The following is a 20015-nucleotide window of genomic DNA, read 5'->3' as shown; positions in this document are numbered from 1 at the left end:
TAATGCTGGTCATAACTAGTTATTCATAGAAAATTAATTCCAGAACTATGGAGTACTCCTTTACATTTCATTATTTCATTCCCATGAAGTTTAAATGATCGTTTAAAAAATCACTAGTTATTATTAAATTGTCTTTAGATAAAAGTTGTTATATTGATGTTTGTTCTAACCTGAGATTTGTTGAAACATACAATTAGCAAAACTGATATTTGTTTCTAGTTTCATTATTATCCTGACATACAAAATATTCATTTTCTCAAACAATCCTTTGCATTTCTAATGTGAATATGTTCAACGCATTGGTCCCCTGATGAATCCTGAGATAGATATCTATACTAGTATTTGTTATAGAACAATACTGTTTTATCCAGGCAAATTAATATTTTTTCTGTCTTAAACTTAAATTAAATAAAAATGCTTGTCTCTTTTTAAAAATAGCTTTAATTAAAATTATGTGATAAGTAAACTTGTCAGATATACACGTCGACTTGTCAAATACGTAAATCTATGGAACGCCGGAACTGTCTTATAGTGTAAATATTTAATGTGTTTTGTCGATTTGCCTTTACGTCCTGTCATTTCTTCTTTATGTTATGTGCAGATGCCTTTATTTCCTGACACGGCATCTCTTTGTTATGTAAAATTAGTAATTTGTTTGGTCAAACAATTGTATGATATGTCATTGCTAAACTTTGTTGTGTAAAATATGTATTACATTATGCTGTAACTACTATATATTCTGTGAATAGTTCGAAACTTTATGATCAACCACCTTTTCATTCTCTTATATTTTATCTATGCTGTGTCTATTCTTCTTTTACGTAAGTCAGTTAATAATTGCGTCCTGTCTCAAGTGTTATTGTTATGTCAAATGTTCTAAAGCGTTTGTTTTGATACACATTTGTACTATGTAAATCTCATGATATTATAGTATTTTGGCATTATGTTTTGTTTATACATATGTATCTCCAGTGAAAAACCCAATACATCATGGTATAATTCATATGCGTTTTGCCGAACAATTGATACTCTCTGTGAGCATTCATTACGTCATGTGCAAATGCCTTTTACATTATGTGCAAAAAACTAATACGTTTTGTGCAAACCTCGTTTACCTTATGTGCAAACATCGTTCACCCTGTGTGCAAACATCGTTTACTCTGTGTGCAAACATCGTTTACCCTGTGTGCAAACATAGTTTACCTTATGTGCAAACACCTATTACGTTATGTGCAAATACTTATTAAGTTATGTATAAAAACTACATCATTATGTGCAAACACTATTACGTTATGTGCAAATACCGCTTACATTATGTGCAAACACCATGTAAGTTATGTGCAAATACCTATTACATTATGTCCAACCATCTAATACGTTATGTGCAAACACCTATTACGTTATGTCCAAACACCTATTACGTTATGTGCAAACACCTATTACGTTCTGGTAAACGCTTTTTTGACACAGATTAAAACAAAACGCATCAATGATATGCATTTTGAAAATGAAGAAAATTAAAAGTTTGACCTTTCTAACAAACTGTGGATTTTTATATTAATTATATTGATTGATGTAAAAATGCTATATACATACAATGTATCTAGTTTTATGGGAAATTATTTTGCTCTACGCAAGAGTTTGCGTTATGCATCCATGCTTTGAAAATTTGTTTTCTTTACTTGTTGAAAATTATAACAAATATACAGACACGACTTTAGTTTTCAAGAGGTGCACCGAAAGGAACAATACGATATAAAAAGGAAGATGTGGTACGAATGCTAGTGTGACAACTCTTCACAAGAGACCAGGATGATTTGTTATTACCCTCCAAGTAGGGTTTTCATCTAGCGAGAAACGTGTACTAGATTAATGCTACAAATGTAATGACGTCTCCCACGATTCATGTAGCAGTTAAGGAAACCTACAAATGTTTAAGATTTTTTTTTTCATATTAAAAACTGCAAAAAAACTATGTTAATTGGACATGCTTTGATACTATATATGCCCTTGAATTTTTACTAGATAACATTTTTGTTCGCTTTGGGGATTCCGTATATCGTCAGATTATCGGAATTCTAATGGGGACTAACTGTGCACCACTTATTGCGGACCTGTTTTTGTATTGTTATGAGTTACAATTTATGACAAAAATAAGCAAAGACCCATCGAAACTTCATCTGATAAACAAATTTAATAATACTTTTAGATATTTGAATGATATTTTGGCTCTCAATAATGACGACTTCAGTATGTATATTAATGAAATTTATCCTGTTGAACTTACTTTAAATAAAGCTAATACTAACAATGACCACTGCCCTTTTCTCGATCTTGATATCTATATCACTAATGGAAAGCTGAATACTAAAATTTATGATAAAAGGGATGATTTTTCATTTCCTATCGTTAATTATCCGTTTTTAGATGGTGACGTTCCCTTGTCACCATCTTACGGTGTTTATATATCTCAACTTGTACGATTCGCTCGTGTATGTAACAATGTTTTAGATTTTAACAAGAGAAATTTATGTATTACTGAAAAAATATTACACCAGGGTTTTCGATATTACAAACTAGTCAAAACATTTACTAAATTTTATCATCGGTATAAAGACATCATTCGTAAATATAGCTCAACATGCAGACTTCTAATACGTTCAGGTATTTCACATCCAATTTTTTATGGAAATATTCTTTATAAAGCTCAAAGGTGTCAGTATTCACCTCAGAAACTTACAAAACCTTTGAATAGAGTTATTAAGAAGGGATATAATTACGATACTGTTGTCAAGTCATTAAAGATTGCATATTTTGGCGTTAATATTGAGTCACTGATAAGGTCTTTGCATCGGAACTAAACACATTTATTCTAAAAACAGTTGTTGGCATGACACGGGTTATGTTCTTCTCATATATGTTATGATGGTATGATACTAAACCCCTAACGGGAAGGATTGTGCCTGATGTTCATATGATGAAATCATAATCTTTCAGTCAGTTTAATTGAAGTCTGGAGCTGGCATGTCAGTTAACTGCTAGTAGTCTGTTGTTATTTATGTATTATTGTCATTTTGTTTATTTTCTTTGAATTTTAATGTGCGTATTGTTATGCGTTTACTTTTCTACATTGGTTAGAGGTATAGGGGGAGGGTTGAGATCTCACAAACATGTTTAACCTCGCCGCATTTTTGCGCCTGTCCCAAGTCAGGAGCCTCTTGCTTTTGTTAGTCTTGTATTATTTTAATTTTAGTTTCTTGTGTACAATTTGGAAATTAGTATGGCGTTCATTATCACTGGACTGGTATATATTTGTTTAGGGGCCAGCTGAGGGACGCCTCCGGGTGCGGGAATTTCTCGCTTCATTGAAGACCTGTTGGTGACCCTCTGCTGTTGTTTTTTATTTGGTAGGGTTGTTGTCTCTTTGACACATTCCCCATTTCCATTCTCAATTTTATTATCCTGTAATCTACAAAAATGACGCATACACATATTTTTTTTTGAATGAAAGTGTTATCAGCCTTGTTTCACCTTCACTGGCCATACTCGAAATTAAATCCCGCAACTTGAAACACCAGATAATGACTTTCATTTATCCGTATTTGGTCCGGTAACTTTTCGAACCGTGTCATCAAGAACGATACAAACAAATAAATATTATAGTAAATTGAAATGTTTTCTTTTATTATTTTTTTTATAAGTGATATGCATATCGTTTATTTTGTTGTCTATAAGAATAAATAAATAATTTCGTTGCTAAAATGGTCATCCTAACATAATTTTCCTTTTGAATTTCAGAAAAAACCTGACTATCTATAAAAAAAAAAGATGTGGTATGAAAGCCAATGAGACAATTCTCCACGAGAGACCAAATGACAAAGAAATAAATAACAATATATAGATCTTCGTATGGCCTTTAACAAAACACCCATACCGCATAGTCATCTAATCTATTTATTTTTCACCAGTTAAAAAAAAAATGTTTACAGTTAAGTAATTCGCTTTTATCCTGCAATAAGGTATTTATTGTATACAAATAACAGATAAACGAAATTTTTTTTTGCTTTGTTTGTACATGTACAAATAAATTTTCCTGTTACCCGTTTCCATGTTGATCAATCGGTAATATATTTCTCTCTGGGTAATCTTCATTTTGGGGTTTTCTTCGAGTCCGCGTTTCAATAATTGTAAAAATCAAAGACAATGGTTAAGATTTAAACAACTTATGATCAAATACCAGGTGTAAATTGTAAACAATATATGTACATTGTCAGAAATATAAAATCTATTAGTTCTCGCTGCGAAACAGGAGAAAATTCGGTAAGCCTTGCTTTTCGTCCTGTTTCTAAAGCTCGTACAAATATATTTCACGTTTACCGACAAAGTACATTTATAATCAATACATTATTCCACAGTTGTTGATATATATAAAAGAAGATGTGGTATGATTGCCAATGAGACAACTATCCACAAAAGACCAAAATGACACAGACATTAAAACAACTATAGGTCACCGTACGGCCTGTTGATATAAATTTATCTTTTTGTTCAATATTTCAACGAATATCGTTGTATAAACTAGAAACATCAACCTATTTTCCGAACGGAGAGTCTTAATTCAATGAATATTATTGCGGGATATACGGTATAAACGATAAGCTTCGATGCGTTTAGTTATGAACGCGAATGGTTCGATAAATATAGCTAAATACACAATTAAGCCAAATGTTCATAAAAGGAATTTACTGTACATCATTATTTAAGAAATTTTCTGTTAAAAAATATAAAATTTCATACAAATATATTCTTTTGGATCTAAATTTTATCATTCTAAAATATGTTTTGACAGTTTCCGTTAAATATTGCCATTTTTAGATATATATCGGTCCCCCTTTTCTCGGCTACTGTTAAAGCGAAACGGTTTTTTTATTAATAGGTTGCGAGGCATGAAGTTCATATGATTCAATCCAAATTATCCTCAAAGTGCGGAACAATCTTGAATTAATGCAATTTTGTTCGCCTTGAAATCGACGTAACATATTTAGTCAAAATTCTTAAAATACAATCACCTATATAACGAAATGAAAACTGTGAAGACTTTAACACGAAAGGGAAGGCTTAAATTCTTCTGTAATTTTCCTGCTACCAATTATAAATTAAGAAAGTCATGTTTTGTATTGTTGGAATTTCGGAACCCTCTTATTCATCCGTTTAAAGCACCATGAAACAATTGCCAGATACATGTAGCTCCCAGTTTTCAAAAATCTTTAAATGTGCAGTATGTCATTGATACGGTTTGAGTTCTCAAAATGAATCAAGATAAAATAAAAATAACAAGACATTTATAAAAAATATAAAACCCTTGTTATGTTTTATCAATTTTTGAGAACATCTTTAGGTTGAAGATATTAATCAAAGTACTGAAGTACTGAACATCGGATGACCGCAAGTTCTAGTGGACGGTCACAAGCACTCTTTCTTTTCTTTGTCTAAGAAAACAAAATCACATCTCTTTAACTGAAAGTGACGTTAAAGTACAGATATATATTTTTTCTGTGCGTGGATGATAAATTCAACCTCATCGTAGAAGTGATACAAATCAGTAAACTGTTTTTTTGTTTGTTATACATTATTTTAATATTTGTAAATTACAGTTACAGGTATATATAATTTTTATCCATTTGTTTATCATTCTATTGCACTATATTAATTATAGTGCTGTACAAGTGCATGGTGGACACTCTGCTGTAATAATGCGATTTTTCTAATAGATTGCATTTGAGTGGGCATTCATATTTTCCAGCAAAACATTCAATGTCCCACGCAGAGAGAGGGAGCAAAGACAGATAACTCTACATGGGAGATTGCAAACGTTCTTATAAATATTAAAGATTTGTTACTTTATTTATGTTTCTAACGAGTTTAACGACATTTTCATATCATTAATTTATGTTCAAAACAATATATTTTTAGGAGTATCCATTTGAAATGAATTAAGAACAAGTGATAAGGAATGTAATTGTGCACTCGATAACGTCCGCGTATTTATTATTATCATGTTTATAGATCGGTTACAATCTCAAAAATAAGGTTACGTTATGGAAATTTTAGGCGACAGCAATACACATTAATGCCCTCACGGTCATCCGATGTAAAATGAATAGAGAAGTTGTTTATTAAGATATCATTAGATAAACAAACACACAGACCTATTTTTTTTCTCTTTTTGATTTCTTATTCAATGACCAGTGGCGGAACCAGAATTTTGAATAGAATGGATCTGCGTTTGTTGGTTCTATAAGCAGTTTGATTAAGAGGGGGCTCTGGGCTCAGTTTTGCCACAACTCCCTGCTGATTAAAAAACACAAATACAAGATAAGAGGTGGCTGGAAAATATCTTCGTCCTCGGTCCATAACATCTGAATAGACACATATATAATGTGTTGACCTTGTCAAAAGTCTATAACTCATACGTGTAATTCGGCGCCTTCTCAAACCATATGTTATGAATATGTATGCAAGATGTGAAATGACCCGCTTGGTGCAGATGAAAGAGAACATTACATAAATAATTAAGGCCGTTAGTGCTCTCGTTTGAATTGTTTTACATAATCTTTTCGGGGCCTTTTATTGTTGACTATGCGGTATGGGCTTTGCTCATTGTTGAAGGCCGTACGGTGACCTAAAGTTGTTAATTTCTGTGTCATTTTAGTCTCTTGTGGAGAGTTGTCTCATTGGCAGTAATACCACGTCTTCTTTTTTAAATCAACTTATTTTCCGTTCACATTTTCCATAAAGAAATCAGGTTGCATTTTGTTTTTTACATGTAGCTTTTTTTGCTTCGAATAACAGGACAGAGCTTTTAGTTTCAGTCTATATACACGCCACCTTAAAATAATAAATTGTCACATATAAATTCTGTTTGTTTGCTTTATGATGTGGCTGATATTTAGCAACAACTAGTGGCTTAAATGCGATAAATAATTACAAACTGTTCTCTTCTGAGGATATTAAGCCATCAAATGCCGGAAATTTAACTATGTGTATTATATTTCAGATCAAATGTTATTAATTCATGGTCGTTTTATTATGCATATATATTACACACTGAAATTGAAAATTGAAATATCAATCATTAATAAGTGTTTATTTGCATTGCTAATCTGCAATATGCACGATTTGTTTGCTAAAAATGTTCCTGTACAATGTTTTCAAAAATGCATTAAATGTATTGTATGACTTTTGTCAATCTAGGCACACTTCCAGAGAGACACACCTCGAGAATCGTGTCTATATATTTGTAAATATTATAATTTCAACAAGTAAAGTGAACAAAATATAAAAAGAATGGATGTATAACGCACAATCTTTAAATAGAACAAAAACTAAATATTTATATAACATTTTTATATAAATCAATATATAAAAATACTACATTTCCAATACTAAATCAACATCCCGATGCACATATATAACCTTCAGTTCACATTCAGCATCCAATGGATATTACCTTGATAAAGAATACAACGAAGTAATTCAGAACTTTTTAGAAAGCTAAAACTTATAATTTTCTTAATTTTCAAAGTGTATATCACTGATGCGTTTTGTTTTAATCTATGTCACAAAAGCGTTTACCAGAACGTTATAGGTGTTTGCACATAACGTAATTGGTGTTTGGACATAACGTAATAGGTGTTTGCACATAACGTTATAGATGTTTGGACATAATGTAATAGGCATTTGCACATAACTTACATGATGATTGCACATAATGTAAGCGGTATTTGCACATAACGTAATAGTGTTTGCACATAATGATGTAGTTTTTATACATAACTTAATAGGTATTTGCATATAACGCAATAGGTCTTTGCACATAAGGTAAACTATGTTTGAACATAGGGTAAACGATGTTTGCACATAAGGGGAACGATGTTTGCACATAAGGTAAACGAGAATTGCACAAAACATATAAGTTGTTTGCACATAATGTAAATGGCATTTGCACATGACGTAATGAATGCTCATAGAGAGTATCAATTGTTCGGCAAAACGCATAGGAACTATACCATGATGTGTTGTGTTTTTCAATGGAGATACATATGTATTAACACAACATAACGCAAAAGACTATAATATCATGAGGTTTACATAGAACAAAGGTGTATCAAAACAAAACCTTTAGAACATTCGGCATAACAATAACACTTGAGGCAGGACGCAATTTTTAACTCACTTACGTAAAAGAAAAATAGACAGAACATAGATAAAATATGAGAGAATGTAAAGGTGGTTGACCATAAAGTTTCGAAGTATTCACAGAATATATAGTTGTAAAAGCATGATGTAATGCCTATTGTACACAACAAACTTTGACCAAACAAATAACTAATTTGACATAACACAGAGTTGCCTTGTCAAGAAATACAGACATTTGCACATAATATAAAGAAGAAACGACAGGACGTAAAGCCGACAAAGTGACAGAACACATTAAATATTTACACTATAAGACATTTCCGGTGTTCCATATAAATCGATTAGTTTCCTCTTGTTAAGTATTGCATCTGATCCATTAGTCGACTTGTGACATAATTAAGTCTTCTTTTCACTCGATTATCTTTACTTTACAAATTGCACTTGTCAGATATATAAGTCTGTGTTTACATATCATGAAATAGGCAAATCTTGTTCTTAGGGGACGACCATTTGATATTCGGGGTGTGGGGGGGGGGGGGGGGGGTGGGGGGAGGAAGATTTTGAAAATAAATAACTCAGCCTTGAAAATCACAAAAATATAATTTGAAAATAAATTATCTGACTTGCAATGTATTGAAAATAAATAACTCAGCAGGTCTAGTCGAAAGTATGAGATGGCACTAGATTCTTCATAAACTTCCCATTTTTTTTTTAATAATAAAAGTATATAAAATATTATTTAAATATACTTGAAATGTCTGAAAATTAGTTTCATTTAACGTGAGGTATATTGTCTCAGGAAACCTTATCTCACTTTTATTTTTACAGGGCCGTAACTCCATTGAGGCAAATGCCTCAGCCTCATGTAGGAAATTTCAAAACCAAACGCTGTCTCCATATCAAATTGTGTTCACAGCGAGTGCCTTGCAAGAACAAGTTCTGTTTTCCCTCAGACATAGCCCTGATTTTTCGGGATCAATGTTTTTTATTTATTTGTCTTTTGTTCATTGATTGCCCTTCTGTATTCTGTTAGTGTAGCATTCTTTTTGTGAGCTAGTAATTTTGTTATGAATTTGATTATGAGTTCTAAAAAACAGCAGCCACAGACTTAACTATGTGAATTCCATTTTTGCTTAATCATGGTCTTTTGATATTGTCCCTAGAAACTTAAGTCTTACACTGAATTTATACATTTTGCTTTGAGACCAAAATATTGTCAACAAATTATTAAAACAAAACTTGCATTTTCAGATTATGAAGGGGTTTTCGGAACATCCAGAAAGCATGATTTTGCATCATTGTTCTATAGCTTCTTGGGCAAAAAAAATTTTGGGCGAACATATGTTTGACAATACTTTTAAAAAAGGCTAGTTACAACCAAATTTAATATTATGTATGTATGCAATACATGCATATACAGTAGGGAATATAAAAGATTCATTTCTGGATAGGATGATGATTAATTCTGATTAAATGGTACATAATGACTTGACTATACATGCATTATTTATAATAAACAAAACATTTAAAAATTGTATATTTTCGAATAACATAAATATACTTGTGAAAATGAATAATCAGTCCCTTGCTTTCATGAAAATGAAAAATCTTGCTTCAATAGTGCAGAAAATGAATAATCTGTCCTCTTAATTTACAAAAATAAATAACCGATCAAAAACAAATCCCCCCAGAATATCAAATGGTCGTCCCCTTATTTTTTTACCTAATAATTTCTTTACTGTCTGATAAGAAGACTTAATTAACCATGTTAACCGACAGGTAGAATTTTTAAGCTGATAAATGTAAAAAAGAAGATGTGGTATGATTGCCAATGAGACAACTATACACAAGAGACAAAATGACACAGAAATTAACAAATAGGTCACCGTATGGTCTTCAACAATGAGCAAAACACATACCACATAGTCAGCTATAAAAGGCCCCAAAATGAAAAATGTCAATTCAAACGAGAAAACTCATCAGATGGATCAAAAAAGAAATACTACACGGAGTGGATGTGTTCGGGTACTTGTATATTCCAACAACAAAAAAGACACTAGGTACAGATCTGAGAGTACTCACAGTTACTGACAGCGAGTTAAAAGCCACTTACAACACAACAAAATCATGCATCTAGGACAGAATATCAGTCATTACACATCCAACATATGATGGGTTTAGTGTAAAGATGTCATAAACAGTCAGAGAAAAACATGACCTTGTGTAGTTACAAGATACAAGTATCGACAAATTGTAGATCTATGAATGTGTATTTGTATACAACAATTTTATTTAGTTTGGTTTTAATTTACTGATAACAAAATCAATAGTAATACCAATAAAAGCAATGTTCAATGATCTAATAATAGTGTTGAATTGGTAAACTTTTAGAATAAGTTCATTTAAAGGATCGATAAGTTCACCAGGATTGTTTTCAAAATTCCGGGCACGGTCAACAATATTTCCGTAAAATGAGGATGTGCTATCCCGTTTGAAATAAGTTTTCTACAGACACAACCATACTTCAAAACCAAATCTTTATATCTGTGGAAGAATTTCGTAAATGTTTTAAGTTATTTGTGGTAACGAAATCCCTGGTTTAATAATTTGCTAGTAATACATAAATTACGTTCGTTAGAATCAAAAGGGTCACAACAGACAAGGGCATAGCGAACGATTTGTGAAATATAAACACGGTAAGATGGTGCCAAAGGATATTCACGATCCAAAAAAGAAAATTACCGGTATGGAACGAAAATAAATCACCATCCAAAAAGGAAAAATTAACAATGTAGAACGAAAAAAAAATCACCATCCAAAAAGGATAAATTAACAATATAGAACGAAAAAAATCGTCCATTTTTTCGTAAATGTTAGTATGGAGTTTCCTGTGTAAAACCGAAATATCTAAATCTAGGAATGGACTGTTATTACCTTATAAAGTCGATTTATTTAAAGTAAGTTCCAGTTTTGCAGTATATTTAAAAAATTCTTGATTATTTAACGACTATTCTTGATTATTTAAGACGACTATTCTTGATTATTTTAGACGACTTAATTAAGTGACAAGAAGGGGCAGACATTTGCCACCATACATAGATTTCTTGACAGATGTTTTTTTATTAAGTTAACTTAACATTTTAAGTAATATTCGCTGATTTTATCTTTTTGCAATACTTAACAAGACGAAAGCAAAATAAGTGTGTAACACTAGTTAACCATTTTGTTTTCTTTTAAACCAGGAGATAACAGTCATTACAGCGTACAACGCATTCACTAAAGATAGAATTTTGAACTAAATATGGCAAAGATAGTTTGGTTCCTTCTAGCATTTACGTATCAAGTGTTTGTTTGCTTTGCTAATTTCCAAGAATTGGACGAATATCAGAAAGTGCGACAACTAAAAAGCAACCTCATGGAAAAGTATTCTAACCAGCTCCTACCAAGAAAAAGTCTATCTGATGAAGTAATTGTCAGAGTTTCCCCGTTCATTGATCTTTTATTAGATTTTAATGAAAACGTTGGAACTTTTTCAGTAATTGTACGCTTCAAGTTGATGTGGCATGATCATCTTATAAAATGGAACGTAACCGAAAACGACATATATGTAATTCGTTTCCCAGTTGAGGAGGTCTGGTTACCAAAGATGATGATAAGGAATACGATAGAAAAACGGTCCATTTTTACTTTCGATGATCGTTTGGACCAACAGACTACTTATGTTAGTCATTTATTTGACGGTCATGCCTATGTTAAAGCTGGCGGTATAGTGGAAGCCATTTGCATTACCAGTATGTATTACTTCCCTTTTGATTCCCATGTGTGTACAATTGAATTATATTTTGAGGAAAATCAAGTATACATTGGAGACTACACCTACGGTGACCGAACTAGAAGAGCCCTTCAAGGATTTACGCCACATGACGGATGGGACATTACAAATGTTAAAGCTGTACAAGACGGTTATGATCGAGCAACGTATAACCTGCAAATCAAACTTGAACGGAAACCTTTATTTCTGTTCGTTAGTCTTGTCCTTCCTGTTTTACTTGTAGGTTTTGTCAATATATTTGTGTTTTGTTTACCAATAGAATCTGGAGAAAGGATATCACTTTCAGTAACCTTATTTCTAACATTTGTAGTTATAATGACAATAGTTGATGAAAATCTTCCTGAGAGTAGCGAGGTTAGTATTTTCATCTTGATTTTGTTACTGAAAGTGATAATCAGTGTCCTGACAACTGTGATGGCTATAATCACCATAACTTTTTATTACCGACATGATGATATAAAAATAATTAAAAAGAAGTCGCTGTTGAAATTGTTTACATGTGCTCAGATATGTAGACATAAGGGAAAAGTTAAAGACGAGCAGACAAGCCAAACACCGTTGCCCTCTACAGCTGGTTACAATATGGGTTGGAAAGAAATTGTACAAATGATAGATCGAATCTGTATAGTTGTTTTAGGCTTGGAATTTGTATGCGAAATTATAGCTGTGTTGATTTTATTACGGGGTCGAGAGTTGTCATAAGTGTTAATTACTTGTTAACTTACCAAAAACTTGAAATTTCTTTCCAATTGAAACCTGTCAGAAAATTATTACACTCATTGAATTATTTACAACATATAATAGATTATATGACAATGTTATAAGACCTTTGATATTTTGACATACATAGAGTTGAAAAAAACAGGGAAGCTTGCTTTTAAACATTTGTGTACGCAGTAGATAGCTATAGCTTAGTTTATAAAGACAAAATGTACAACATTTTAGTAAAAAACTTGTCATTTCACATCATAGCCCTATAAATTCACCTCATCACTGTTGTCATGTTAAATTAATGTTTACTTTGACAAACTAGAATATGGAGTCGAGGGACTACAAAAATTCAAAAAAAAATATTCATTCAATTATAGTTATTATTTAGTTTTGTGACTACATCATTTAAACTGTAACGTTATGTATGTTTGATTAGTCATACTTAATCGACTGTATTATCAATAGGGTACATTCGAGTGAATCTGTACGTTCTATTCACTTGTTATATGCATTAGTCATGAACAGAACCGCTATTGGGGATAATCTCATAAAATATATAGCTAGTTCTGAATGACCTCCCCTTTAAGACCTCTGCATTGTTGTGTGTAAGTCCATCGTAGCTGTGCACTGGTCATGAGGAAAACTACGAATCAATGAGAAACTATATGTATCGTTCTATTATTTCCTGTTGATAAAGTTGATATCTATTTCTTTTTCCAAAAAAATAAAATTAAACCGACCAAGCTCATATTTTCACTGTATTTCTTTGTATTGTGTATTATGTATTTCAATAAAAACTTGCATGTTTTATAATAATTATTGTGTAAGGATGTATCATGTATCTTGTCCGACAAGGGCCTAAGATTTGTAAAATAAAATAATGTTTATTGTCTACACTGGAGAGTCACAAAAGTTCTAAACAAATTGAATGCTTATGGTTCTTCTAACATTGATGTCAATCATCAATTTATCAAATTTAAGTCCCGTTCTTACGCCCTTTATAGTCAGCTACACAAGAACATATTCTAGCAAATCGTGCAAAGAGAGGCACCAGACTCAAAAGGAATATTCAAACTCATAACTCACGAAAACATACTCACACAATCATGGCAAAACACGAAAATCACACAAAACAACATAAACAAGTACAGACTGAGTAACATGAACCCAATCAAAAACCAGGGACAATATCATGTATTCCGGAATTGCAGATAATTTGTTGTTAGCTACAAGTTGGGCATTAATCACATCATGAAAGTTGGCAATACATACAGAATAAATTTATTGTCAAGCAAGAAATGTATAACTAATATGAGGAGTTCAAACCTGCAAGTGACATGTACGTGCGACAGTCTTATTTGACTTGAATTCTAAGTTTTCGGTGGTTCTCTTATCACTCAGATTGTCTCTACCAATAAAAACTGACCGCATTGCCAATAGTGCTGAAAATGGCGTTCAATATAAACTAATCAAAGAATCAATCAAATATCCACGCACGTATAATAATGTATAAATATGAAATTCTAGAGCCGTACTATATTGAATTGCAAGAGTCTTTAACATTGATACATTACATCGAATATTTCTATAATTATAAAACATAATTTAATAATATTTAAACAAGGAGAATGATGTGGTATGATTGTAAATTGTAAACAGTGGCAAAACAGTAGAATATAATTATAATATAAAATATGTCTACGTCTATGAAACCGTTTTATATTGATGAACAAAAACATTTAAGTTGGAATATTTAGACAGAGTAGCCTTTCTTTTAGTAAGGCTTTATGAAATAATAAATACTGAAAACGTTTTAGTAGCAGGCACACTAAATTTGTATTAGGAAATAATATTACAAAAGAGAAGAAACTATTTAAACAGTGTAGATACTATTCTGTATGCTATCCGGAAGTCGCAATTTTCGAAGCGACAACTTTTTGCATCACATTTTAAATTTGATGGAGCTACTGAATTAAACGATAATTTGATCATCTGTACATTGTTTAATGAATAATTCAGCTGACATCGATATTCTCAAATGGTTTAGAATTAAATTCAGCACATTCATTATTCGTATCTTTGCCTAAATAAAGAAATTTTCAAGTGCATCACTTGAGGAAAATCAGTCGGTGAACCGAAAAAAAATCTTTTTACCCTCTTAGTATACAAATTAACGTAAACACCAGACTAAATTAACTAAATGAAGTATATTTCAGGTGGAGGTAAAAGTTTCAACCAGATATTTGAAGCCAGAAATAAGAAAATTACACTTGTTTGAATTTCTCACTGTACGATCGGTCTCGCTTGTATATTTTGAAACTGTATGATCAGTCTTTATTTCACTGTATTCTAGTGGTGATTTCAAAGTTATTTACGATACATTAGAAGGTTGCATTTTTCTAAATAGCACAAATATATTTCAATAAATTCATATCCTGAAAACGTGTGAAATATGTTTTAACTTGATTGGATGAACTTTTTCGTTCTTTTTTTTACATAAATAAGGCCGTTAGTTTTCTCGTTTGAATTAATTAACATTGTCTTATCGGGGCCTTTTATAGCCGACTATGCGGTATGGGCTTTGCTCATTGTTGAAGGCCGTGACCTATAGTTGTTAATGTCTGTGTCATTTTGGTCTTTTGTGTATAGTTGTCTCATTGGCAATAATACCACATCTTCTTTTTTATATCGACTTGCTACATTAAGTATAAGGATGTTTAAATGTTGCTAAAATAAGAGGAAGGTTTATTGTATATGTAGAAGTTTCAGAAATGTCCTCCGTTATACTTAAAATTGTACAAACACACATATTTAATTATTTTATAAAAATGCCTGTATTTACACACATTCGAGGCCGTACTGTAGCCTATAATTAATAACAGTTCCTTCACTTTGTTTTCGATGTAGAGCTGTCTCTTTGACACTTAATTGCACACCACTTTGTAGAGCGGGGGTTTATAGTGATAATGAAGTCCGTCAATATGTTTCGTCGGTTTTGTAAGCGCATCTCCTCATAAACCACTCAATATACATTGGGGGTTCCAGCCATTTTAAAATGGAGAGGGGGTCCAAATATATGTTCCCATACAGATGCATTGATAGTTGTAAAAGGGTTTCAAACCGACGGATCCCCCTTTTTGGATCTGTCACTGATATAACTATTTATTAATTTTTATCGGATTTCTTGTCATAAATGATAATGACTGTATTGTGCACCGTCTATTTCAAATTTCAGTAAAAAAATTTATGTGGTTTCTTTCTTTAAGATACGGACTTTAATATTGTACTACAGTAACTCTTATTAATTAAACACCATCTTTAATTCCTGAATAATTTTCCTTTTGTAAAGAATAAGAGGCTGAAATTGCATAAAACAGTGTCTAAAACAATATTCCAATTTTTCAATTTCACTTGATAAAAGTCCAATTTCCAAATCAAACAGATTTTCTGCCTTTTCAATTTCAACTGTCAGTCTGACTTAATGTTCCTTTTTACGTTAAAAAAATGTACCATACTACGGCTACAAACGCAACACACAAATAACTTTAAAATATTACAACAACTTTCAATCAAATTAGTACTGACAGTAACAAAATCAACACATGAAATCCCACCGCTTGCCACCAAATTTTTAACGTGTAACCGTGCGATCAATGGATCCGTATCTGAATAAATCAGGATTTCAAGTGTTCAACTTAAATTTGCACCCCAACAAGTTGTCCTATTTAAAACAATTAACACACCCTTATATGAATTCACATTGTCAAATATATAAGCTACACAATGCACATAAATTAAATTACAGGGTGAGGTTCCTCATTCACTATGTATAAACACAATGCCTTATTACAGAATATATACACACAATGTCACTATGCAATCACTTTGCAACATGTATTAAGCCTGATTATTCACAATGTCACTAATATATCACTATGCAACATGCATCAGACACTTTATTACACAATGTCACTAACGGATTACTATGCAACATGCATCAATACATATCACACAAAACGTATGAACACATTACCACATATATACAACATCTATTAACAATATCCACCAATTTGTAATATCACCTTTTGAAAGTTCAATAAACCACAATAACACAGTGACACAATTACACTTGCACAATGTTTCAATTCACAAGGAATATATACATATAAACACAGCTGAACTCACGCACTAACTATCCCTCTAAGTTCCCACACAATGAATATTATCCAACTGGTAAGGTTTAACACAGTGAACTTTCACTAATACACTTCCACAATATTACAACTTGCAACACCAGCAAGTAAACACCTTGTATTCTCACTAATACAAATCTATGAAGTATTCACACTTCCACATAGTACAACTTGCAACACCAGCAAGTCTACACCATGTACACCTTGTATTCTCATTAATACAATAACCACTTATATATATCAGATTCACTTTATACATTGTATCACAATCACTATTGCAATATTCACATATAAATTCAAACACTATTTATATATCCTTTGGAATCACTTAATTCACTCTACTTACCAGTTGGAAAATAATCCCTGATGTTATCACTTCAACGGTCCACATATAACTGACAAAGTTTCTCTGTCTAGAGTTGGTTTATATACTACCATATGGAACGGTCCATTATACTTGAAGGAGTGAATATCAAGACTATACCAATTTTAGGGGTGTTTTAAGTAATAGAAGGTGCTCCAACTATGGAGAAACTTATATACATATAGAAACACAATTAATAGGGAAAGACAACTGGTATTTCACATCGAAACAAATGAACTTTACCGATTTTCGTTACAGTACTGGCCGTAATAAATTTCCGTTAATATAAAAAAAGAAGATGTGGTATGATTGCCAATGAGACAACTATCCACAAAAGACCAAAATGACACAGACATTAACAAGACTAGTAAGAGATAAAAGACCCAAGCTTGGCGAAATATTTAGCACAATAAAGAGTGTAGTATGAGTTATAAGGACTATAAGGTTACCTTGAATAATTTTTGTTTATATATCAATTATGATTATGGTCATTTTTAAAATACTCAAAATTATATGATTACCAGTCATGAAACAATGGTGAAAAATGCAGTTTTGAAAATAGATTCTACACCAAACATATTGATATCGGTGTAAAATTTAATTCTTATACAACTTCTCTCTTCAGATACACGTATTATGTTTTATAAAAGACGGAATACTCGAAATGTAATATCCATGGAATGTAATATCCGTTGAAGTTTTGGTGAAGAGCGCTTTCTTTCGCGTCCGCACTTCTATCAAGTATGGCATGCCAAAATAACATTTCAAAATTTATTGCGGATCATGGCGAATATATAAATAACAGAACAGTAACATACATTGTAATTCAGATAGAGACACCATGTGACACTCTTAATTTTTCGATTATATTAGTGTAACAGAGTTGATTTTCTTCTCAGATCTAGAAAAAAAAAGTAATGGATATTTGTTCAACAATATTAATGCTAGTAGAAAATTTTAACCCGATTTTAATATTCCAAATATGAATCTTGTATTTAAAATATAGATTAAAAAGAGAACTCGATACGATTAAAGAATGGAACTCTAAAACAGATAACAATTGCTTCGTGGGTCTTAATTTATTACTACATGTACGTCTTTGTTTAATAGGCACATGTTTTTGTATAATTCACGTCTGTTTTGGTAAAGTTAAGCCATATATTTAACTAATATTCTATAGTGCGTCTTTTCGTGTTGTATTTTCATACATATACGTACTACTTTTTTAGGTAAGGACGAAGGTTGGAGCCTTTTAAAATATTCATACTTTCTATATTATCATGATGCATCTGTCTCAAGGCCTGTTGTTAAATGGATGTCGTTTGTGAGTTTTATAGATGTTTTTATATAACCGCAAAAATAATTGTTTTGGTCGTATATTGGTATCACGTTTCCTTTACGAATTAAAGATTTCTAGGAAATTAAAAACGTTTAGAATGATGCGAAAATCGGAATATTGTCGATTAAATTTATAAACTAGATTTTTTCAATCGACTGATAAATTTAGTCGATTTGGCTTCACACGGTCCGATTCCAGTGAAAACGTCGAATGGAAATAGCGTACGTTTTGATTTCAAAACGACGTTTTGACTTGACATTCGACTTCAGATTTTAGTGTTCACATTTTAATTACGATTTTAGTCGAAAGCAGGTGCACAGGTAAAAATCGAATGAAAATCAAATGGAAAAGTCTCTTTAGTAAAACAGCGCATGTCTATAAGATCACGAGTAACTTGTGTGCGAAAGTTGGTAATTTGTGCGCACAAGTTGAAATTTTTTATTGCATAGCATTCCAGTGCTTCTGTAGTACGGTATAATGATATTTGATTAAGTTATTTAGAAAATAAGAAGTCAAGACGTTATGTACATAACCGCGCGAAACATCGCACGATTTAGTTCCGACATGTCAAGGGGAATATGATACTCAGAGGTGAATATGAAGTTTTGTTCGACGTCACGTGTGAACATTTCAACCAATCAAATGTTGATTTCACTATCAAAATCAACATGCAGTGAAATAATATAGTTTGGCGTTAAATTTGATTCGTCAGTCATCGATTATAATAATAACGATGACTTTTTTTTAGTTGTTCTGTTTAAGTTGTTGGTCCTACATTTTCTTCACCACGTTTTTCCTTTCTCGTATTCTTGTTTTTAGCAGAGACATATAATATGTAGTACACACTATACTAATATATAACAAAACATATATCAAACACAATTTATAAATGCCGATCACCGATCGCCCACAAGACTAGATTTCTGTTATAAGGTGTTAGTCTTGGTTTGCCTTTCTTAACTTTTCCGCCTTACTCTTTCTTTCTGCTCTAGACTGAGCCCTCGTCATCTTCTTTTCGTCTTCTGAGTCGTCAGCGATTGGATTAGCTACGTAATCACTGACGACTTTCCATCCAAACTAGGAAGAGGCGGCCAGTTTTATAAGATTTTACCTTCACGCACTAAGTCAATACCTTCAACAATATTCATCTTTGCTGTCTGCACTGAATCAATTCCTAATTCTTTTAGCTTTCAGGTTAGCTTTAGCTTCTTTCAACTTGGTTAACACTTTCACCTCATGGCGATACTGGTTTTCATTTCCTTTACGCTGAAAACTATAATTGTCAGTCATGGTTTCTTCAAGCTTAGCTGTGACTGTTGCAGTTTTGACTGGAAAGATGAAAGCCTACTATCCATCACTGTAGTTATGCTGTTTAGA

General features: G+C 31.9%; 1 protein-coding gene across 1 annotated transcript; it reads left to right on the top strand.

Moving 5' to 3' along the window:
* Window positions 1-11500: 11500 nt before the first annotated feature.
* LOC139500430 (acetylcholine receptor subunit beta-type unc-29-like) lies at window positions 11501-12733 on the top strand. The gene has a single exon (XM_071289168.1). The coding sequence runs from the start codon at window positions 11501-11503 to the stop codon at window positions 12731-12733; it is 1233 nt and encodes a 410-aa protein (XP_071145269.1).
* The last annotated feature ends 7282 nt before the right edge of the window (window positions 12734-20015 follow it).

Source organism: Mytilus edulis, chromosome 13, assembly GCF_963676685.1.
Source record: "Mytilus edulis chromosome 13, xbMytEdul2.2, whole genome shotgun sequence".
NCBI lineage: Eukaryota > Metazoa > Mollusca > Bivalvia > Mytilida > Mytilidae > Mytilus > Mytilus edulis.
Note: the sequence above shows the minus strand (reverse complement) of the source record. Positions and strands in the feature narration are given on the sequence as shown.

What these genes read in the sequence shown, in the direction of transcription:
- LOC139500430 (XM_071289168.1), top strand. Translation starts at nt 11,501, where the DNA reads ATGGCAAAGATAGTTTGGTTCCTTCTAGCATTTACGTATCAAGTGTTT.